A 20465-nucleotide genomic window follows, 5' to 3' on the forward strand; every position below is an offset into this window, starting at 1 on the left:
ATGAAGAAGCCCAGGATTTATGCCAGGAGTGAAATGAACAACAGTGGTGTTGATTTCAGGCTTGTTTTTATTCTCATTTGTTTATTACACGGCAGATTAGTTTGTCTACATCCTGACAAGGTCAAACAATGGAGATCATCGAAGGGTTAAAGTGGTCAAAATATGAAGTTATCAAGTTTGTTCCCTCAATTTTTGTGTCATCGAGCAGCCAAAAAGACTCCCTCACTTTACATGCAAACATCTGTGCCCATCATCCATGCAGCATCCGTACAAAAATAGAAAATTAATGTCATCAACACCCATGGGTATTATATCCCACTCTTCCCTGCAATGTTTTCAGAGGACCTGCAGTAAGATCTGAAAATGCAGCGGGAGCACCAGAGCGCCAGAGCAGAAAGGTGGGATGGAAAACACAATCCCACAATTCATTTTCTCAGGTTTGAGTACATTTTAGAAGCCGCGGGGAGGGATGCGAGCCTCCTCTAAATTGCCTTTGATCTTGTTGTAGTGGGAGCTGTGCTTCTGTAGAGGGCAGGCTTCTGAAAGCATTGGTTCACTGTTGCATCACCACCAGTTACAGCCATCATAGATTATATCATCCACTTCTTTTTGATGTGTTTCTTGGTTTGTGTGTGTGTTTGAGGTGTCATGTATGTGTGTGGCGTTTGTCTAGTTCTGGGGGTACCCGAGAAGTTGTTGTGTGTACATGGCTGGCTTTAAAGTGATTGAGGCCCCCGTGAAGGGCAGCTGCTGATCAGAACACAAGTGGGCAGTGGTCACAGCCTGTGAAATGAATAGATGTGCGGCAGGAGAATAAATGAGTTTCTGATTCATTTCCTCTGTCAGATGAGAGCAGAGTGACTGCTGATAGCTCGTTCTATCTCTCTCTCTCTCTCTCATACACACACACACACACACACACACAGAGGAGGGTGAGGTGAGGCTGGCTGGATGCTGAAGGTCTCTCCGGCTGCACGTGCCCTTTTTCAGGTCCTCTTAGTTTTCAAGAACCACGTCCCTGCAAGACCAGAATACAGCCGAGCACAAAATGTGAGAGGAGCATACAGAAACATCTCCCTTCCCACATTCAGAGATCTGCAGTGCACAGCCCAAACTGTTACTGTGCTCCCTGTCCTCTCAGTGCCATCTTCAAAAGTACCAGGCGAGGGATGTGGTGAAAATATGTAAAGGGAATAGATGTGATGCAGCTGTTCTCCTGCTCTCCATCTTGTCTCTCTCATTATTCTGCAGAACGTTCTAAACAAAACAACCATAAAAATTCTCTGACAGGAACATGAGAAGCATGATGAGCAGATTTGCACTCCCCAGTGTTGCATAACACATCTCTCTCTCCCCCGTCTCTCTCTCTCTCTCTCTCGCTGTCTTTTTTGCACTGTATCTCTCTTTCTTTCTTGGACATGGAGCTTTGTGTTCTATAAGTGGCTCACTTATAAGCGGGAAAGTGAATAGTCTTTTTTTCATGTGCTTAATGTACAAAGTAAGCTCTGGTTTCTTTTTGCCTGTGAGACCCGCTCCCCACGGAGAAACAGTGTTGTCATTAAAACGGCTGGGGTTTTGCAAGCCCTCAGGTAAACCTTATATAAAAAGACGAGAGAGCTTGATGCATATTTTACTCCTCAAATTAACTGAGCACCCAGCCCCCTTTTTTTGTATTGTAAATCCATGATGATGATGATAAAAGCCACAGTGCTGGCGTCAATGCAGCAACAAACGCCACCTAACATCATTCTTCCCCCCCACCCCCACCCCCCCGCAACTCCCGGGGCTGTTTCAGCATTAGAAATTATTGATGTCTTTACTGCCTAGATAAAAGTCTTTGACAAAAACTGTGGGTAGTTATTGTTCCACTGAAGCTACCATAATTAGAGCAGAGCGAGACAGGTTTGTAGCTCTTTTAGGATACAAAGTAAGTATGTATAAATATCCTTCGTCCATTGTCTGATTTTTTCCCCCCGTTTTTACCTTGTTTCTACAAGAATGCTGGATACCTTCCAAGTATGTCTCTGCTATTTTTACTATTTTGCATGAGAGGCTTTTTGGATCTGCCGCTGTGTCATGCAAGACTCAAAAGGTTAACGGTTAAACTACTAAAGGGAAGCCTACTGGTGAGATGTAATGCATATTACACTGTAAAATCTGACAAGTTGATTTTACTTTAAACAAATCTAGGAAACAGATTGCCTTGAGAAATGTACGTAAATATGACTATTAATTTTAATTTGTTTACTTTATATCTAATTGTTATATCTACTTAAAATGTAGTTTTGTTTACTTAATTTTGTGAACTTGATGTAATTTAAAAATGACAAGTTTAGTTAAATCAATCTTTCTTAGTTTTAGAAACTTCATTAAAACAAGTTCACTGTGACGTACATCTGTATTCTGCTGCTTGCAAATTAGTCAGTCATATTTTCTTAAACATTTTAGCAAAACATAACTCAGATCTCCAGACTTTGACACTTGGTTTACTGAAGTTGCTAAAACATTTAACATTTAACACACTTAAAAATGACAACATTTCAGTTGTCATTTTTAAGAAGCAACAATTTCACAAAATTAAGTAAACAAAACTAAATTTTAAGTAAATTTAATAATTACATGTAAAGTAATGATATATTATGATTAATAGCTATATTTGCATAGATTTTTCAAGGCAATTGGTTTCCAAGATTATTTTAAGTCAGATCAATCCAATTTTACGCAAGTTGTAGTGTTTGCCATGTGTTCAGGTGCAACTTTTTGGCAGAGACACAGGCGACATGAAGTGACGGTCAGCTTATGTCTCCACTAGTTCTTTGACGTCGGTTTGGTGTCTGGGCCTGGCAGAAATCAAGCTAATTTGCGCAGTTTTCAAAGGGTTGTGCCACTTCAGGTGTTACACAGATAATACTGATTAGCACAATCAACTCACTGTTGGATTTTGAGTCATTGATAGTAACAAAAATATCATCATCACAGCACCGAGATGTAAATGTATCAAGATAATGTGGCTGGTGTACCTGGCCTTCTCCATGGAGTCCTTGGCCAGGTAGATGTACCAGTAGATGAGGTTGAAGAGGGCAAAGGCCAGAGGGAAGAGGATGCGGGCGTACTTGTCGATGGGGCTGGTGCCGGCCAGCTGCGGGATCTGAGGAAAAGCTGAGCCCTGCTGGAGGAAAATCGGCAGTGGTGGAGCATCTCCTGGCTCACTGCGACACACTGAGTGGTTTCTCCTCTTCAGGCCTTCCTGAGGGCTGCAGTCCGACTAGTTAGAGGGGGCGGGGGTGATGTGGTGGAGAAGCAGAGAGAGATGAGATGGAGTTAGTGCGGGAGTAGAAGAAAGGGGTCTAAAAAACAAACAAACTGGGAATTTATTAGCTAGCATGTACATGCATGGTGATTTGAACATGCTGGAGTCTTGTATATAAGGCTGGAACCTATGCTGGTTCCCACAGGAGCTTTTGTTCGCTGGCATGCCAGCATCCCTATAGAACGCAGCAGGTAGTTTGCTGGATGCCCATAGGATGGTTAGGAGATTATGCAGCGAGGAGTTCTCTGTTCTCACACTGAGGCTATTTTTAAAGCATCTAACCATGAGCCCTACACGTGAGACAGATCCCAGGAGGACGCTGTGGTGGCTTACTGTATTAGCATAAAGCATATAACTCCAGATGAGAGCACTACAACAGCACTTATTACTATTTAATGTGTGGTGTGCCCTGAATGAGGCGAACAGAAGAGGCAGGGTGACTACTTGGAAATGCATAGAATAAGACCTCCTATCTGTGGCATGATTTCTTTCTCTCTACATCTGAGTCTGGAGCTGCTGACTTCCTGTTCATTATCAACATCACTGCATCAAACTCTGCAACAGTGAGGAGACTCTGTAACTCTACTCACCATTATTAGCAATGTAAATGTATTTCAGATGCAATGAGATATGAATCACATGCCGCCTTCAAGTGAATGTTGCTGAGCAGGTTGCTTTCATATCAAGTTTAGGAACAAAACCAACCAATCCTATAATCAGTGCTTATAGAAAGTCTGCCTGTAATTGATCCACCTGGACTGCTGTTTTTTCCAACCTTTCTTTCACTGCAAACAATCAGGTCCTTATGGAAATAGGTTGTACCGATCAGAGATAAATTTCTGTTATAGCTTTTTTTTTTCCAAATTTGAAGATAGTTTAGCATTTTGAGAAATACACTAAGTCACGCTTGTGCTGAGTGTTAGATGATAGCTTTGATTCCACTCTTGTGTCTGTATAATAAATACGTTGTTACAGCTAGCAGCCAGTTAGCTTTTAACTCTTTTCCATGAAAATTAGCATGTGTGCAGGTTATTTAAACCTGAGAAATATATGTAGTCTTCTTTCCCATTGCCAGAAGACTAGATCTGTGTACAAGGCTCTGCAGCAGAAGAATGTGCCTTTCTGCGTTTTTTTTTTTTGTTTTTTTTGTTTTTTTTTTCACTGGTGTGTCTTCATCTACATCACGGACAAGCCAGAAAACAGGTTAGTTAACATTAAAAAGCAACATGGAGGCCAGTGAAAATGTTACAGGGGTTACTTCTTTTTTTCATCTCTTACTCATTCAGTCTGTCTCTCAAACTCAGCACAGATTATATTTGAACAATGTTTGAGAACTGCTTGTATATTATTATTATTATATTTTGTGTTAGCAGGTGATTGGATCTCGCCGATAAAGGGGCTAGCATCAGCGTGTTAACCATTGTGCTGTGTTTCCATCACTGCCGACTGGAACTGGAACTGATAAATACCGTGACCACTGCGGAGTGAACACCAATTGTAACCTTTCCCATTACATACAAAAGCCAGATGTAAGAGGGTGTTAGTGGGTTTTTGAACATTACATTTGAAATTCTTTTCTATGTGCAAATTTAACCAATAAAACTCATTCACTTAATCTGGTTCTACAAACACTGATCAAATTGCACAGAAAGCTGCTAGGACACTCAATTAAGTGATCATCATGTTTTAACGATTCAAGTAGCATAAAGTCAGTGTCTCACCGAAGCTGTGTTCTCATCATCACTGCCAGTAGCCAACACCTCAAGCTTATCTTGTCTAGCTTTCTGCTTCTTTAGGCGGTTGGCCTGGAGGGTGGCAAAGTAGTTTACAGCTGCAAACTCGACAAGCGCCGACGCCACAAAGGCAAAACACACAGCAATGAACCAATCCATGGCGGTGGCGTAGGCTACTTTGGGAAGTGACTCACGGGCGCTGATGCTCAAGGTGGTCATGGTCAGCACTGTGGTGATGCCTGGAAGAAGACACGTATTTATGAAACACACAATCAGTGGTGGAATCATCTAGATCCTTTACCTTAGCAAAAGTACCAATAACACGCTGTGAAAATACTCTGTTACAAGTAAAAGACATGCATTGAAAATGAACTTAAGTAAAAGTAAGTATGATCAGAAAAATATACTTAAAGTATTAAAAGTAAAAGTACCTAATGCAGAAAAACTGTCTTTAAAAACACACCCAAAAAACTCAAAATATTAGAACAAAGGGGAAAAAATATCTAAAAAAAACCCCTCAAAATTATATAAAAAAGAAAAAGAAGGGAAATATAAAAAAGTCAAAATTATTTAAAAAATAAGAAAAAAATAAACAAAAAAGTAAAAATCATAAACATAGAAAAACACCCAAAACTTCAAGAAATAAATATAAAAAAAAATAAAAATAAAAACAGTCCCAAACTCACAGTAATTTAGAAAAGAAAATAAATAATTAAAATTGACTTAAAAAATAGAGAAAGCCTTTAATGTTAATCAAAAATATTTGTCAACTAATTGTGAAACAACTGATTAATTAACTAATTGTTGCAGCTGTACTTGAATAAAAGCTTAAGTAATTTGATTTACCAAAAAACATCATATTTTACAAACTCCTCTTGTGATTTTTATGGAAAAATCTTCATTTGTAAAGTAACTTAATCTGTGAGATCAATGTGGTTAAGTAAAAAGTGCAATATTTACATCTGAACTGAAGCAAATACTCAAGTAAAATACAAGCATATATTCATATTCATACTTATGTACAGTACCTGAGTAAATGTACTTAGTTACATTCCACCACTGTGGAGAATCAAATATCAAATATGATTAATACACATTTACTGATGGGAAAGGGGACGTACCTGCAACTGTGCGTGCAGGGACAGACTCTTTGTTGATCCAAAAAGAGACTTGTGACAGCACCACAACCATTATGAGAGGGATGTAAGTCTGTATGAGGTAGTAGCCAAGCTTCCTCTGGAGGTGGAAATGGACCACCTGCACAGAGTAGTGACCTGCAAGATAAACAGCGCGTGTGAAGAGAGCAACCCCGAGGGACAGAGCCGGGTAGCACAGAATGGATGCCCTTGCCTGACCTTGAGACAGAAGAGATGCTGAGACAAACATATAGACAAAAATAAAGATATATTGCTGCTGTTAGAGCTGAAATAGCACGCTAACAGTAAGACAGCATGTGTTAGACAAGAGGAGGGAAGACAGGAAGGACGAAAAGGAGGCGGGAAGGAGGAGGGAGCACAGTAGACATTTGGAAATGGGATAAAGTCAAGAGAAAGGAGTGAGAGAGGAGGGGGCAGGAGGAGAGCATGCAGTGTCACTATGCGTAACACTGCCCTGCTCTGTCTAAACACATGCATGAAGACGTTCACAGACCAAAAACACGCTGCACACACGCACACGCACACACACACACACACACACACACACACACACACACACACACACACACACACACAAACAAAGGTTTCCTCTCTCTCTTTCTCTCTCTCTGTTCTCTAAATGGGTATCATCTCTATATTTTGGAGCCTGCCTCATCCTTTTCCTCTCTATTCCAGGAATCTGCTGGGTTCACAGCAGGGGAGCACTTCTCCTTCTTCTGGTGAAAAGACAAAATGCAATCACACACGCACACGTGCACTGCACGCACACACACACACACACACACACATACTAAACCATCCTTCCTCCCCTCTCTCAATGCATTCACTTAGCTTTAAACCCCATAGTTCTTTTTAAAGGCACACAGTACGATATTAGGCCTGACCACTTAAGCATCTTACACTAGATGGCTACTCAAGGAAGTCTTTGCTTTTATAGCGGCTCTACTATGAGGGAGTAATGGACACTAGTGCAGAGTCTGAAGAGACGCATCTGACCTCTCTCCTCTCTGATTAGGCAGCTCATGAGAATTTCTTTAAGTTAAACTTTTAAGTGTAGGTGCAACTGTGACAGAAGACCAATGACAGTTACCTGTGTTTGCTTTGAATATCTCACTGGACAAAGTCTGTCCCACCAGGTCATACTGCAGAAGACTCATGGACTCCGGTGGACAATCAACAGAAGCTATTGGCCCTTTCCTCCAACTGAAAAGGATTTCACTGCTTGTGTAGGCATCTAAACATGCAAATGCAATTAGGAAAAACGGAAAGGTTAGACACATTTATGAATCTGGACCAATAAGCAACCTCTGAGCTGAAAAATGAAGCCAACAGTGCAAAACTGCAGTTCCTTCAACTCTTTGAAACCTGAGCAAATTGGCTTGATTTATTTCAAAAATGTTGGAAGAGGGCAATAACCAAACTTAACAAGAGAAGGCCCAAAAATTAGCAGGAAATTAGAAGAAACAGAAGAAAATTACCTGGAACACACACACACACATATATATGACAATATATGTGTACATTTATGTAAACTGAATTATAAATACACTTTCCTAGACAATTTCCCTAATTTTTTGAAAGTATCTAATAATCCCCAAAGCAACAGCTGATTGGTGGCAATCAGCTGCTCAACAAAGAGCGGAAGAACCTCCTTTTCAAAAGTCGGATTTGTGGTAAAATTGCCGTGATTGAACAAAAATGCGAGGTTGCTTCACTGAGACTGGCTGAATGTGTGTTCAGTGTTGCCGTCGTAACATCTCAATATTCCTCAAAGGACTGAGACAAAAACATGTTTACAGCTTCGTACAAAAAACAAAAACAAACCCACTTTTGGTCTCTATAGCTAATTCCTCCATTCATGACAACTTTACTGGTGGTTATTTTTATATAACTCACCCTTTTACATTTTATTAAGGCTCAAAGTTACGCATAATTGGGCCTCTTTGAGTGTAGGCTATCTGCCCATAGCGTCAGGCTTCTCAGTCAGATCCACCCTCCACGGGGCCAACTTCTCATCCAAAAAAGGTCACTTCTGGCTCCAAAAAACCAAGATGGCGATGGCAAAAACGCGGAACTCGAGGCTTTAAAGAGCCAGTCCACAAACCAATGGGTGACGTCACGCTGGCTATTATATAAACAGTCTATGATCATTATGAGCACATCTGTTTCAAACATGATAACACAAACAATCTAAATAGGCCCTTTTGTATTTCCTTGTTGTAATGTGAGTGTATGTTAATGACATCAGCTGACCCCAGCTGTTGCCTAGCAATGCAGTTCCAGTGAAACGGTTTATACTTACAGCTCCCAAACCTGAGAGGACAGGCGTGGCCGTCCATCGGGAAGTCCATCAACCTCATTGGACACTCCGCACTGATTGTTAGTCTAACAGCAAGAGAACACACACATGCGTGCACACACACACATACACACACACACACGCGTTATGTTTTCCCATAAACGTAGTGCCCTGAAATGATCCCATCAGCATGTGTGCAGTGTCAGATCACCTCATGGTGTAGAGGACAGTCCCGTTCTGCATGATGCGGAAGAGTTTGTTAGGCGTGGTCATGTTATGAGAAATGGATTTCTTGGAGTTTCGGAAGAAAGTGTCTGGCGTCCAGATCTTGTCCACCATACGGTTGTTCAGCCGCAGGATTTCAGTGGGGCCCTCAAATTTTAGCCGCTCGTCAACCCACATCTGACGGAAGAACATGTCCATGGTGTACTCCTGATGCGTGAACACAACACGTTAGTAGAGTTAGAGTGTAAAACTTTGTGTTCCACAAACCATACTGCAAAAAATTTAAATTTTAGCCTTAAAGGGCTTGTGTGTAGGATTTAGTGGCATCTAGTGGTAAGGATGCAGAACTAAAATTTCTGTACCAAGCGTGTAGAACCCTGGTTTTCAATTTTAAAGTCTGTGTCCTGATTTTTTCTGATTTTTGGTAAGACTGGTCTGGTATATAAGCCTAATTTCAGTTGCCTTTATTAAGCCGCTCTTATACAGAGCTTGCGCTTTAGGGTCGCAACGAAGTCCCCTCTTCATATTGCCCCTGCATTTTTAAAACAGAACCAAACGATGACGGCATTATACTGCTCCAGTGTGTGATTATACACTGCATTGTGGCACCCCGCAATTAAAAGAGCTATTACGGGTGTGACTTTTATGACATGAGTGTCGGCCTCCAGTGTGACATATAATATATGCATAAGCAGCTATTTCTAAAAAGCATAACATGTATTTCACATTAATTTACCTTCTCTGTTATACAGCAGCGGATCTCATCCTTTGTTCACAGGGTTCACAGGAAGCGCCTTAATGTCATTGTTTTCACCTTTTATGGACATTTACGGCTGCTGTTCTTCTTCTCCGAGTTAGCCACATTACTTTTAAACATTACTTTTTATATCTCCTACAGTGGGTTGCACACATTAACAGGTCATCAAAACGTCACACCCAGTGCCACCTATGGTCATGTACGGCTTTACGTTTTACATAAACCTCATTACGGTGCTCTTACTGCGTCTGTTACCGGCTAAGGGGTAAGACAACTCTGTCCCCGCTTTCTGCAATTTGACATTATATCCAGATTGGCAAGGTGGCATAACAGTACAAATATTCCCACCTTGAACAGGCAGTGCAAATGCAGCTTTAGTTTGTCTTTGTTTTCATTTGTCAGATTATTATTGAAACGTTTGTGTTTTCTTGGTTTCTGGATTTCAGTTTGCTGTGTTCTTACCCTCCTGTGTTCCTGCACTGCCTCTGTCTCATTTACCTATCTACACACCTGTCCTACATCAGTTAGTCCCTACCTGCTCCTCAGTGATTCCCAGCCTATCAGTTCCCTGCCTGTTTTCTGCTTCATCTTCTTATTGCCCACACCTGAGCCTCTCTGCACCTTTTCTCCACCTGCACTCTATCCCCTGGTCAGTTTAGTTTTAAGTCCTGGTTTTTAGTTCAGTCTTTTTTGGATCCTTGTTTTGATTGTTTTGAGTTCCTGCTGTCTCCTGCTTTTGGCTCCACCTGCTCCACAATACATGACATTCAACAGGGGGTCCACGACTCCTAGGGAGTCCTCAGAATTACTGCAGGGGATTGACAAAGTATTGTTTGATAATTTAAGTTTTTGTTTTGTAATTTTTTTTTTTCCAAAATTCAAAACAAATATATAAAGATACGCATTACTGTGACATGAATCCAACATAATATTAGTAATGATGAACTGGCATATTCATAAAAAAACCACATTTAATTTACAGTACACCACAGTGATGATAGGTTAGCTTTTACCCATGATATGAATCCTTGAACAATCATGTCAGCTAGTTAATGCTGAATCACTGTGCAGCACCTATCCATAATCGCAAGGCAAAACTAGTCCGCTGACCGTTGACACATATTGTCAAAATAACTGTGTTATTATTCCAGGTATGAAAGCAAAATCTCTCTTTATAAGCTAAGGTCCTTGGCCTGAAATTATTGAAGACCACTGGTATAGAAGCACTACGTAGGCGGATGTGAAAATGTGAATAACCTTATCTATAGAGTCAGGGTCTGATTTGTCTGTTCTGGACTAGTGTAAACAACGTGGAAAATGCCACAGAAGAGGACACAATCTGTATGTATACATGAACGGCTTTTAAGGTCATGTAAACACAATGATTCTTATTTTCAGGTAATTACTAACTTGAAAAAAATAATTGCGAATATTATTTAGAATTTCTGCCAACAGACGTCCCTAAATCCTGGACCTTTAAACTTACTCCAAACATGCAGCCCTTGTCATTCATCAGTATGCATAATAAGCTACTGAAGAGCCATTTCAACTTGCAGTGGAAGGTGAGGAGAGATGACAAGGCAAGGATGGATGCCACTCATCCCAGATAATCATTAATCAATCCATTCAGCCATTCCCTCTGTCTGACATGTTGTCATATTGATTTAGAGGCCATCAATAATGGAGTTATAGGGCTGGTCAAACAGATTAAAGCTCATTAGATGGTCTCATGGCAGATTGCCCATAAGGCAGGCATTCAGTGGTCACTGAAGCGCTGTTATCTCCCACAGTCAGCACATTTACATCTTCTTACAACAGTAGTATCTTACCATCTCGACATCTGACACAGGTCCAAAGCTAGTGACAAAGATGTCTGTTTTCACCTCTGTAACACCACCTGCAACAATAATTCAACTATAACACAAGATGCACAAAGATATCCTTGCACAATGTACTAATTACCTTTAGAAAATCGGCTTTATGATTAGGGATGCACGATAATATCTGCACCTCATAGGTATTGGCAGATATTGGTTTATAAATGAAATGTTAAAATTGGCCAACGTGCTGATTTCTGTCAATATCACAAACTAATATTTTATTTTTTTTATTGACAAAGTGAATATGTACAAAACATTAGCCTAATTTAGAATATTTTTCTTATTTTGTACAATGAATGAATATCACATACACTGAAAAGTATTGTTTTTCATGTCTCCATCTGCTTGTGGGACATCGTTTTAGGAGCATACATACTATAATGTTAATGCCACCACATTAGAGATTTAATTATCTTAATTAAAATTAAGTGGAAATGAAAGTGTATATATTGGTCTTTGTCAGTTATCAGTCAAACAGGTTTTTTTAATATCAGCACATCCAACATCTTCAAAAAAACAAACAAACCAAAAAACAATATTGTGCATCTCTATTTATGATTAGTAGTCTGAATTACCTCCAGATCCAGGTCGCAGTCTGTTGTCATAACCATCCAAAAGTCGGTCCAAAATGCGAGTGATGTTGTCCGAGAAAATCTCCTTATTTCCACTTACACTACCAAGACTGCAGAGAAATAAAAGTTTAAACTCTCAGGTTAATGGCATTCTCACCCAAGTCAAGCAGAGAGGAAAGACTTACCTTATCCAGCAGGTAAAAGTAACTAAAGTTAATGTCAGGACAGCCATCCTGGGCAGCATTTATCACCAAATTTACAGTCAACTCTCTTAGTAACTCATACTTGTTAAAATGCCATGAGGGGAGTACAAAGATAGCAAGAGTCCTTACTGGTGAAGTGACTAGTTGGTATGCTTAACGACACCGGAGGTACTAAGTCAAGAGCAGTAATCTAATTAACAGATTAGTAAATCCACTCCATTTTTAGACAAACAGTGAGTTGTGCTGGTTTTCCTTTAAAGCCAAGAATTTAAATAAAAACTAAAAACTAAATTAAATTCAACTTAATGATTTACACCACATGCATGACGAGAAGGCATGAGAAAACTGCCATATATATAAGAAATTATTTTTGCGTTACAGTTCATTTTATCAGACAGCAGAGGGCGCTATAATGTTGTTCATGACCGGAAGTGAACTCCACACTGAGAAGCGAAGAAGTTTCGAGAGCGTGAGGAGCAAAACAACATGACGAGAGATAGCGCAACTCCTGAATACTGAAACTAATTCAACTCTGGAGGTTGACAACAACATTCCTGTAAAAATAAGTAAATATTAACAGCGTAGCAAACCGCGCACAGTGGGAGTCAGTCAGCGGACGTTAGCCGAGCTGTCAGCCGGTGAGGAGCCGCAGCATGTCGGTGCACTTCGAGGAGAGGAGCGGGGTGGTCCCCTGCAAGACACCCTGGGGCTGCTGGTACCAGACCATGGAGGAGGTTTTCATCGAAGTCAATGTGCCTCATGGGACGTCTGCTAAAGAAGTGAAGTGTCGGTTGGGATCCCGAGACATCGAGCTGCATGTCAAAGGGAAGGAAGTGTTCAAGGTAAACCACAAATCAACATCAGAGGGGTTTCTGGAGAAGACGTGAGATCCAAACTACGTACATTGTCTTTGTGTTTTCTGAATTTATTGGTGGGCAAAATGAGGCAGGAAGTCTATCCGCTGTTCCCGGCACAAAAGATCTTAAAGGTCCGGTGTGCAGGATTTAGTGTCATCTAGCTGTGGGGCTGCAGAAGTGAAATTATCCCGTGTGCCAAGTCTGTAACACAACTACGGTGGCCGACGTGAAAACGCCAAGCTGCCTTTACAATGTACGTGCTGTTGCATGCAGGATGCACACAATGGAGAACCCCAGTACTGGCTCCCTTGTCAATAATCCCACAGGCTTTTTGACAAGGGGACAAGGGCGACATTAGCTTCTGGGTTGGCCCACACAAAAGCTTCATCCCTTGGGCACTTCATAGGGACATAATACTTCTTCATAACTGCTCCATGAACTTTGACCCTCTTGCATATGTAACAGTTACCATGGAGATAAAACAAAATGACAAGCACCCAGCTCACCAGAGATAGAAATCCACCTGGAGAGCTCTGCTGTTGTTACTTTTCTATCTACATGGTTTAACTTTCAGGTGATAACTGCTTACGTTATGGAATAGTAGTTAAACAACACACAGGGTTATATAGGTATACGATTTTTCAGTATATCGTACTGCACAGTTGTTATTATTATTGTTGTTGTCATTAATATTATTATCAGTTACAATAACCTGACCTTTGTTTTGGAGTTGTTGTTGAAACTACACAGCAGAGTACTGTTCACATTTGACAACTTTGACAACTAATTGAACATGTCACCTTATTAACTTTGCTTTTTATATTGTGTCAGGGAAAGCTGTTTGACACAACTATGTCTGATGAGGCCACATGGACACTGGGTAGGTTTCACATGTCTAAGTAACATAATCAGTGACTCATGCTGTAATGTACAGAAGCTATCCTTATCTCACTCCTGTTCTTCTGCTTAGAGGACAAATGTCTCATCCGGATCATTCTGATGAAGACTAACAGAGAGGCAGGGAACTGCTGGTCCTCCCTTCTGGAGGGGGACTACTGTGCGAACGCCTGGGTCCAGGACCAGATGCAGAGGAAGCTCACACTGGAGAGATTCCAGCGGGAGGTTAGTTTAATTAAGTGCCACCTGAAGGGTCACGGTGTGTGTTGCCAAGATATTATTACAAGTTATCAGATCACAGTGCACACCTGTCACCCTCTATACACGGCCACATCTGTTAGCCAGGTACATACCTCTTTCGATATAAGCCTTCTTATAAAAGGCTTGTAAGTTGGAATGGTAAATTGACTTTTATAGCTCTGTTAACCCAATCTTATTTATGTCTGTTAAGTGCTTTATGTAACATTAGTGAATTGTTTAATAATTAATTAACCTCTGAAGTGTGCCTCAGAAAGTGGCACTGCCAAATTAAAACATTATTTTATACAAAAACACTTTTACTGTTGTGGTATGGAAATGTTCTGAAATGAGGAAAGCTATATTATCATTTCACTTTTATGCAAAGAGCATCACAGAAAATAAATTTAGTTTGAATTTGTAAAATGCATGAAAATGCATGTTACCCTGATAGATGCCAACAGGGTTCCTGCTTATGAATTAATTGCGCTCTTCTTTGCTAGAATCCTGGATTTGACTTCAGCGGTGCAGAGATATCTGGGAATTTTGCTGGCGGTGGTCCGGACTTTTCAAGTTTACAGAAGTGACCAATGTCATAATGCTAAAAACCTGTCACATGCTGGTGGTGTCACCTCTGCCCAATGAACACTACCGAGGACATCCATGGAGGAGCAGTGGGTTAATCACAGCTCCGAAGAGAAAAGGTTTTGCCTTCAGAACTCAAATACTGGGCGACCTGCAAGACTTTACTGTTCTCAGCAGCCCCTTTCATCTGGCTTGTTTTGGCCTGATTTGGCAAGTTTTAAGGCCCAATGTATGGGCACAATGTTTGAAAGAAACTGTTCTATTTGGTTGTAAGAAACCTGTATGTTTTGTTGTCTTTTATATTAAGAGGAATGCACATGCAATAGCTTTTCAATAAAGTTTTATTGAAAGGTACAAGTACATAGGTTAACGAGATGGTGTATTCAGTTAGCCATTTTGAATTTGAGAACACATTTTATTTTTGTCACTGAAAGAAAATTCTACTAGACAGGGAAACTAGAAAAGAAAATGCAATACAAATTCCAATCCACATTTCCACTGCAACAACCTTTTTTTTTTTTTTTTAGTGTTCTCTGCATAATTGACAACTGAAACCAATCAATACTTGTGGTACCTCACTCTGTGTACACAAACTAAGAAATGGTGAAAACAACTCATCTGTGACCTCTGACATTTCAGCTAGAACAGTATGGTCAGCCATACAGGACACGGTCGTCAGTAGCCTCACATCACTGGAGAAAACCAGAGCTCCCTCGCCGCATCAAAACAAAACAAAAAAATCATCACCTTGGGTAGGAGTGTGCATTCAGGACAGTTTAGCAACCTAGGGTGGGAGTTAAGGATTTCGGGCCCGATTTCTTGGTTTCATTTCTGCTGTTCACAAAATCCTTCTCCCTCCTCTTCCACATGGTGGACTGAGGACCTAGGTGGTTCTATACTTAGTAGCTTAAAACCAGCAACCCGTTCCAGGAAATACCAAACACCGTGGTACGGATTTTAACAAGAACATACTGTACACTTGTGCAAGCAACTCAACCAGGAAAGTAAAACTTAGCAGGATGGCAGTGGATAAACCTTTCTGACGAAGCATTACTCCTTGTTAATGGGGTAAATAAAATACAGTGTGCTTGATCGTAGTGTGATGGCCAAAAAAAAAAAAAAAAGTTGAGGAAAACATTTTTAGCTTTTCCTTAAAGAAATTCATCATCTATGATGAACATCTGTAAGGAAAGTAACTGGAGCTGTACGTGGGTGACCATACTGCAAGAAAAGTCAACCAAAAGTTTCATCCAATCAGAGAAGAAAGATATTTAGACATTTGTGATTTTTCGCTGCATGTAAGGGTCACCCACTCGTACCTCCGGGTTTAACAGGCTGACTCAGGAATGGTGGGAAGATGAGTGATCTTGTAGTAGCTGTGCTTCAGCTGACGCGCAGTTCTTCCCGAAATAGTCCAGCGCAGCCTCTGGCCGTTAGGCTTAAAGCACCTGGTGGTGGCATATTCAGCCAGGCATTTTCCAACCAACTCCCGCACACAAATCAGGTCCCCATCTCTGATCTGTACAGGGAAAACAACAGGCAGAAAAAATTAACTCACGAATCGTGTTTTTTCCACATCGTATCAGTAACTAACTTCCACTAATTCTTACATTCAACAATCTTTGAGCTCAAGCCAAACAAAACTACACCAAAACTACCTTAAGCGTTAACATCACTTCCGAGTTACTGGTTAGAGAACACATATTTAAAACCGTTAACAGGCGGTGCTTACATTCAGCTGCTGCTGCAGACTTTTCAGAGCCTCTTGTATTTTTTCAGTGTACTCAGGATCATGTTGTTCCTGGGCCTCATAACACAGGAGAGCCATGGCGAGCAAAGACGGCTGCAGAGAAACAGAGTTTGTTAGTTGAGAAAAAAAACAAAACAAAACAAAACTGCAAACATTAAATAGCAGGGATATCCTGATCACACTTTCTGCCCGCAATCCTAGTCATTTAATGTTGAGTAAATGTCAACGAGTCCCGATCCAATACTTAAGTCTTATTTTAAGTTTAATACAATGTAAAGCCTAAACTTGTCAATATAAAAACAAACTAATGGTTCTGCAACACATTACCCTATTATTAATTAATTCATTTTACAAAAGCCATAAAACAAAGGATGGGAGGATCACTACAGCTGGTCCTGACTGGTCAAAAAATGCGTTGATAGCCCCTGATACCACAGTTCACGACATCACTAGAAAATACGTTTGTGAAAGAAAACTGTCAGAACATGAAATTTGAAAAAATACACAAGCTTAACACAGATGGACTTTTTTTTTTATACATGGACTACCAATACAAACATGACAGCTTTTTAATTTTCAATCATATGGTTAGCAAAGCAGAACTGCTGGATGCCATGTTGACATGACGAAATAATCAAATACAACATAATTCCTACTGGAAATAGGCCACCGTCAAACTGCTGGCAGACTAGTTATTTTGGCCTACCTTTATTTTGGAGAAGACAAATGAGCAGTGACAGGCTTTCAGCTGAGCCTCCAGTCTCTCAAGGCTCAGTATCTTCTTGCTGCAAAAGAAAAAGCTTTTAGTATCAAGATAGCAATCTATTTATAAGATGGATGTACGGCAGAGCTCACAAGATTAGCAATCAATCTTTCCATGTCAATTTAGTGATGAGTTTTTTTGTTTGTTTTTTAGCTGAAGTGCAGCAGCATAATATGACTAGTAATGTTATGACCAGAGTTTTCATGTTTGTTTTCCTACACATCACATGAATCTACATGATTTCACATAGCCTGTGCCTGTTGGCCTTAAAAACATTTTTTGGCTTGTGGTCTCTTTAAAACCAAATATGAGAAGACACATTTTAGTAGAGTAAATATAATCTTGTTGAGTCATTGTTCAGCCCTGCAGGTTGATGTGACCGTCTGTCCTTACCTCTCAGCGTCGAGCTGCTCCTGGATGTGGCTGTGAAAGAGGCGGAGAAAGCGGAGGGCTGTGGGGGCCTTCACCTTCCAGTAGAGCTTCTCCATGATGATCTTCTCCATCCTCATCATGTCAGACACTGTAAAGCGATTCTGACTGATGCGGATCAGTTCGTTTGCTAGAGGCACGTTCTTCTCCTCTTCTGCGGACTTCACAGCAATGTAGAAGCAGCAAAGACCCACGCAGGACAGGTGCTTTGGTTGAATCTGTCAGGGAAAGGAAACTGGATTTTAAAACAACTTTTATTACTTCTAGACAGCAAACAAGATGCACTTCTGAGGCATGAATGTCTTTACAAACCTTCATTACAGAAAGAAAACGATCCAACAAGCTAATGGCCAATGAAAAGGTCTCTGAGCTGAAACCAAAGAACCTGGTCAGAGAGAGCAGGTCCTTCACCTCCAGCTCCCTCAGTCTGGTGGTCATCCTGAGGCCATTGTCCTGCGAGCTCTCAATGAGTCTCAATCCACTAAGCTTTGGTTGGTATCGGCCCTCCAGATCTGTCAGGGCCTTCAGCTGAGCTGCAAAGAGCTGTGCTCCAGGTCCGGTCACTGTGTCGATCATCTGTGCAGACAGAAAAACAGAGCTGAATAATACTGATCACAACTAACAAAAACACTTTATTTTTGACTCCAATTCCCAGCACTCAAAGGATAGCAAGATTGTGCGTTTGATTAGTCGAATAGGTGTGATGCATTGAAATCATAGGTATAGTTATATCTGAATGTGTTATTTCTGAGTATGAATATATTTGATCTGAAGTTTGATTAATCACCTTTAGGCCTTATCAATACAATGAAGTCTGTCTAATACACACATGTGAATGTTGAAGACACTGTGCTTGGCAGTTGTGTGCTCTGGGAAAAGTAGATATGATGACCAAGCAGGTAGATATGAACTGTTTCACTCTGCTATAACATTCAAATAAGTTACCAATTTGCATCTGGGACTAAGACCAGAAAACAATGGCAGCTGCATAATGTTAGATTACCAAACCCAGAAAATATCCAAGCCCCGATATGATATACAAATTTAGCTCCTTCTTTTACACAAAATGTCAACTCTCCAATAGGCCTGCATATATAAATTATTTTCATAGTAGATTAACAGAATACTTTCTCATTTATTTGGTTAATTGTTAGGTCTAAAATGGTGACAAGTGTCAAGAAGGGTTTCCCAAAGCCCAAAATACATCCTCAAATGTCTTGTTTTGTCCACAACCCAAAGATATTCAATCTACTGTCATGCAGGAGTATGAGCACCAATAGACGTTCACATTTAAGAAGCTGAAATCAGCACAATTTTGAATTTCTTTCCTAAGAAAAATACTCAAACTAAATCATTATCAAATAAGTTTGTTAATTGGATTACTCATTGCAACTTTACCCTCCAATGTTAATTTATACCATAGCTCAAATGCTGGAAAGACTATATACTTCAATTATAAATTAAATCTGATGGTTGGTTCATTTGAAAACAGACATACTGCAGTAAGAAATGGTTTAGCACAGTTCAGCATATAAAATGAATGAGGTTTACTACTGAGAGCAGACCTGGATTAGGGATATGTATTGCTCAGGAGTAACTGAGACATGGGAGTGTTGCCAAATGTGCAAGTTATCGAGTAACAAGCCTTCCCCCAACAGCTGTCATTGAACTGGACTCAACTGGACTTGACAAAGGGTGGTGGGAACTTACAACATATCTAAATAACAAGGACATTTCAAGCAAAGTTTCTTTCTGTTTCTTTTACCATGTTATGGTTAATATAAGCCTTTAAAAATGAAATTAACTGTTTCAGGAACTTATTTGATAGCCTGGGCATATGATTAGGCTTCATATTACAGGGCAGGCCATGTGAGTGGCGTCATGTCGGGACATGTCCCTGCCATACACACAGATGGAGAGCTAACACGGAGGCGTACAACAACAACAGACCGGAGTGAAATAACACAATTTACACCGCAAAACTACGGGCAATACCATAAAACACCACATTACGTTGAACGTCATACTTCGAGACGGTGAAGGGGAAATGACAAACTAATCTGACGTTAGCGACGTAACCGTTAGCTAACGCTACAACCGCTAACGCTAACACCAACTTCCACTGCTCATAGGGTTAGTTTAGTCTCTTTTCAACCACGTACAGCCACATAACGACGCACTGTAAGGTTTTAATCACTAAACCTCACTTGAACTTTAACAAAAAGTCAGTTAACATGATACAGAATGAAGACTGGTTAACTTACCATGGATGAAGTTACGTAGTCTAAGGAAAAAGAGCAATGGAAAAAAAGCCTCAACACGCTTTAGGTAAGCGAGTGAAACGAGATTTAAAACACAAAAAGTGTAAGTATGAACTTTCACTAAAGAAAGTTTTAAGCATAGGTTAATTTCTGCCTATGCACACCCCCTACCCTTGGCGTAAGGCGACGGGGAAAAGGGCAGTTGAGGTATTAATGCAAGCATAAAACCAAGCCCATGACCAAACATGGTGAGCTTTCATTGGTCATCGTCGCACGGCATTGCAGATTCTAAATTTCAATTGGATAGTTATCCAGCCATTCACAATTAAGTCACGCCCTTTACAAGGTCGTAAGCCAATCACAGGCGAGGAGGCGGGGCATGACCGAGAATCGCTACCTACTGTTTCTTATGATTCTTTTATTAAATTAAAAAATCACAAAAATGTTATAAATATAATAATTTTATTTTCAACATCAACGTGGCACAATTGACGCAGTTCAATTTCTTTTCCATTTTAACATTCAATAAAATAGAGGCCAAGACATTACA

The 20465-nt window shown here is 40.4% G+C and overlaps 3 protein-coding genes across 7 annotated transcripts; 1 reads left to right on the plus strand and 2 right to left on the minus strand.

The window, feature by feature from the left end:
* Nucleotides 1-49: 49 nt before the first annotated feature.
* Nucleotides 50-12270, minus strand: gabra6a (gamma-aminobutyric acid type A receptor subunit alpha6a). 5 transcript variants are annotated; one of them, XM_042492852.2, is made up of 10 exons: nucleotides 12119-12270; nucleotides 11937-12043; nucleotides 11311-11378; nucleotides 8711-8931; nucleotides 8503-8585; nucleotides 7291-7434; nucleotides 6165-6317; nucleotides 5032-5282; nucleotides 3021-3265; nucleotides 50-1018 (listed from the first exon to the last, which is right to left on the minus strand). In XM_042492852.2, the coding sequence occupies exons 1-10, from the start codon at nucleotides 12175-12177 to the stop codon at nucleotides 997-999; spliced, it is 1353 nt and encodes a 450-aa protein (XP_042348786.2). In that variant the 5' UTR covers nucleotides 12178-12270; the 3' UTR covers nucleotides 50-996. The 5 variants fall into 5 exon arrangements, with proteins under 5 accessions (XP_042348786.2, XP_042348789.1, XP_042348787.1 ...); XM_042492855.2 differs by lacking the exons at nucleotides 11311-11378; nucleotides 11937-12043; nucleotides 12119-12270 and adding an exon at nucleotides 10017-10040; XM_042492853.2 differs by lacking the exons at nucleotides 11311-11378; nucleotides 11937-12043; nucleotides 12119-12270 and adding an exon at nucleotides 9944-10033.
* Nucleotides 12271-12567: 297 nt separating this feature from the next.
* Nucleotides 12568-15874, plus strand: nudcd2 (NudC domain containing 2). Its single transcript, XM_042493337.2, has 4 exons — nucleotides 12568-12978; nucleotides 13825-13873; nucleotides 13964-14115; nucleotides 14631-15874. Exons 1-4 carry the CDS (start codon nucleotides 12790-12792, stop codon nucleotides 14712-14714), a joined length of 474 nt encoding a protein of 157 aa, XP_042349271.1. The 5' UTR covers nucleotides 12568-12789; the 3' UTR covers nucleotides 14715-15874.
* On the minus strand, nucleotides 15036-20123 carry ccng1 (cyclin G1). The gene is made up of 6 exons (XM_042493336.2): nucleotides 19919-20123; nucleotides 17967-18230; nucleotides 17619-17872; nucleotides 17169-17247; nucleotides 16445-16555; nucleotides 15036-16231 (listed from the first exon to the last, which is right to left on the minus strand). The coding sequence occupies exons 1-6, from the start codon at nucleotides 19919-19921 to the stop codon at nucleotides 16040-16042; spliced, it is 903 nt and encodes a 300-aa protein (XP_042349270.1). The 5' UTR covers nucleotides 19922-20123; the 3' UTR covers nucleotides 15036-16039.
* Between the last annotated feature and the right edge of the window lie 342 nt (nucleotides 20124-20465).

The sequence above is a fragment of the Plectropomus leopardus genome, chromosome 8 (genome assembly GCF_026936395.1).
Source record: "Plectropomus leopardus strain MGB_pleo_1.0 chromosome 8, ASM2693639v1, whole genome shotgun sequence".
NCBI lineage: Eukaryota > Metazoa > Chordata > Actinopteri > Perciformes > Serranidae > Plectropomus > Plectropomus leopardus.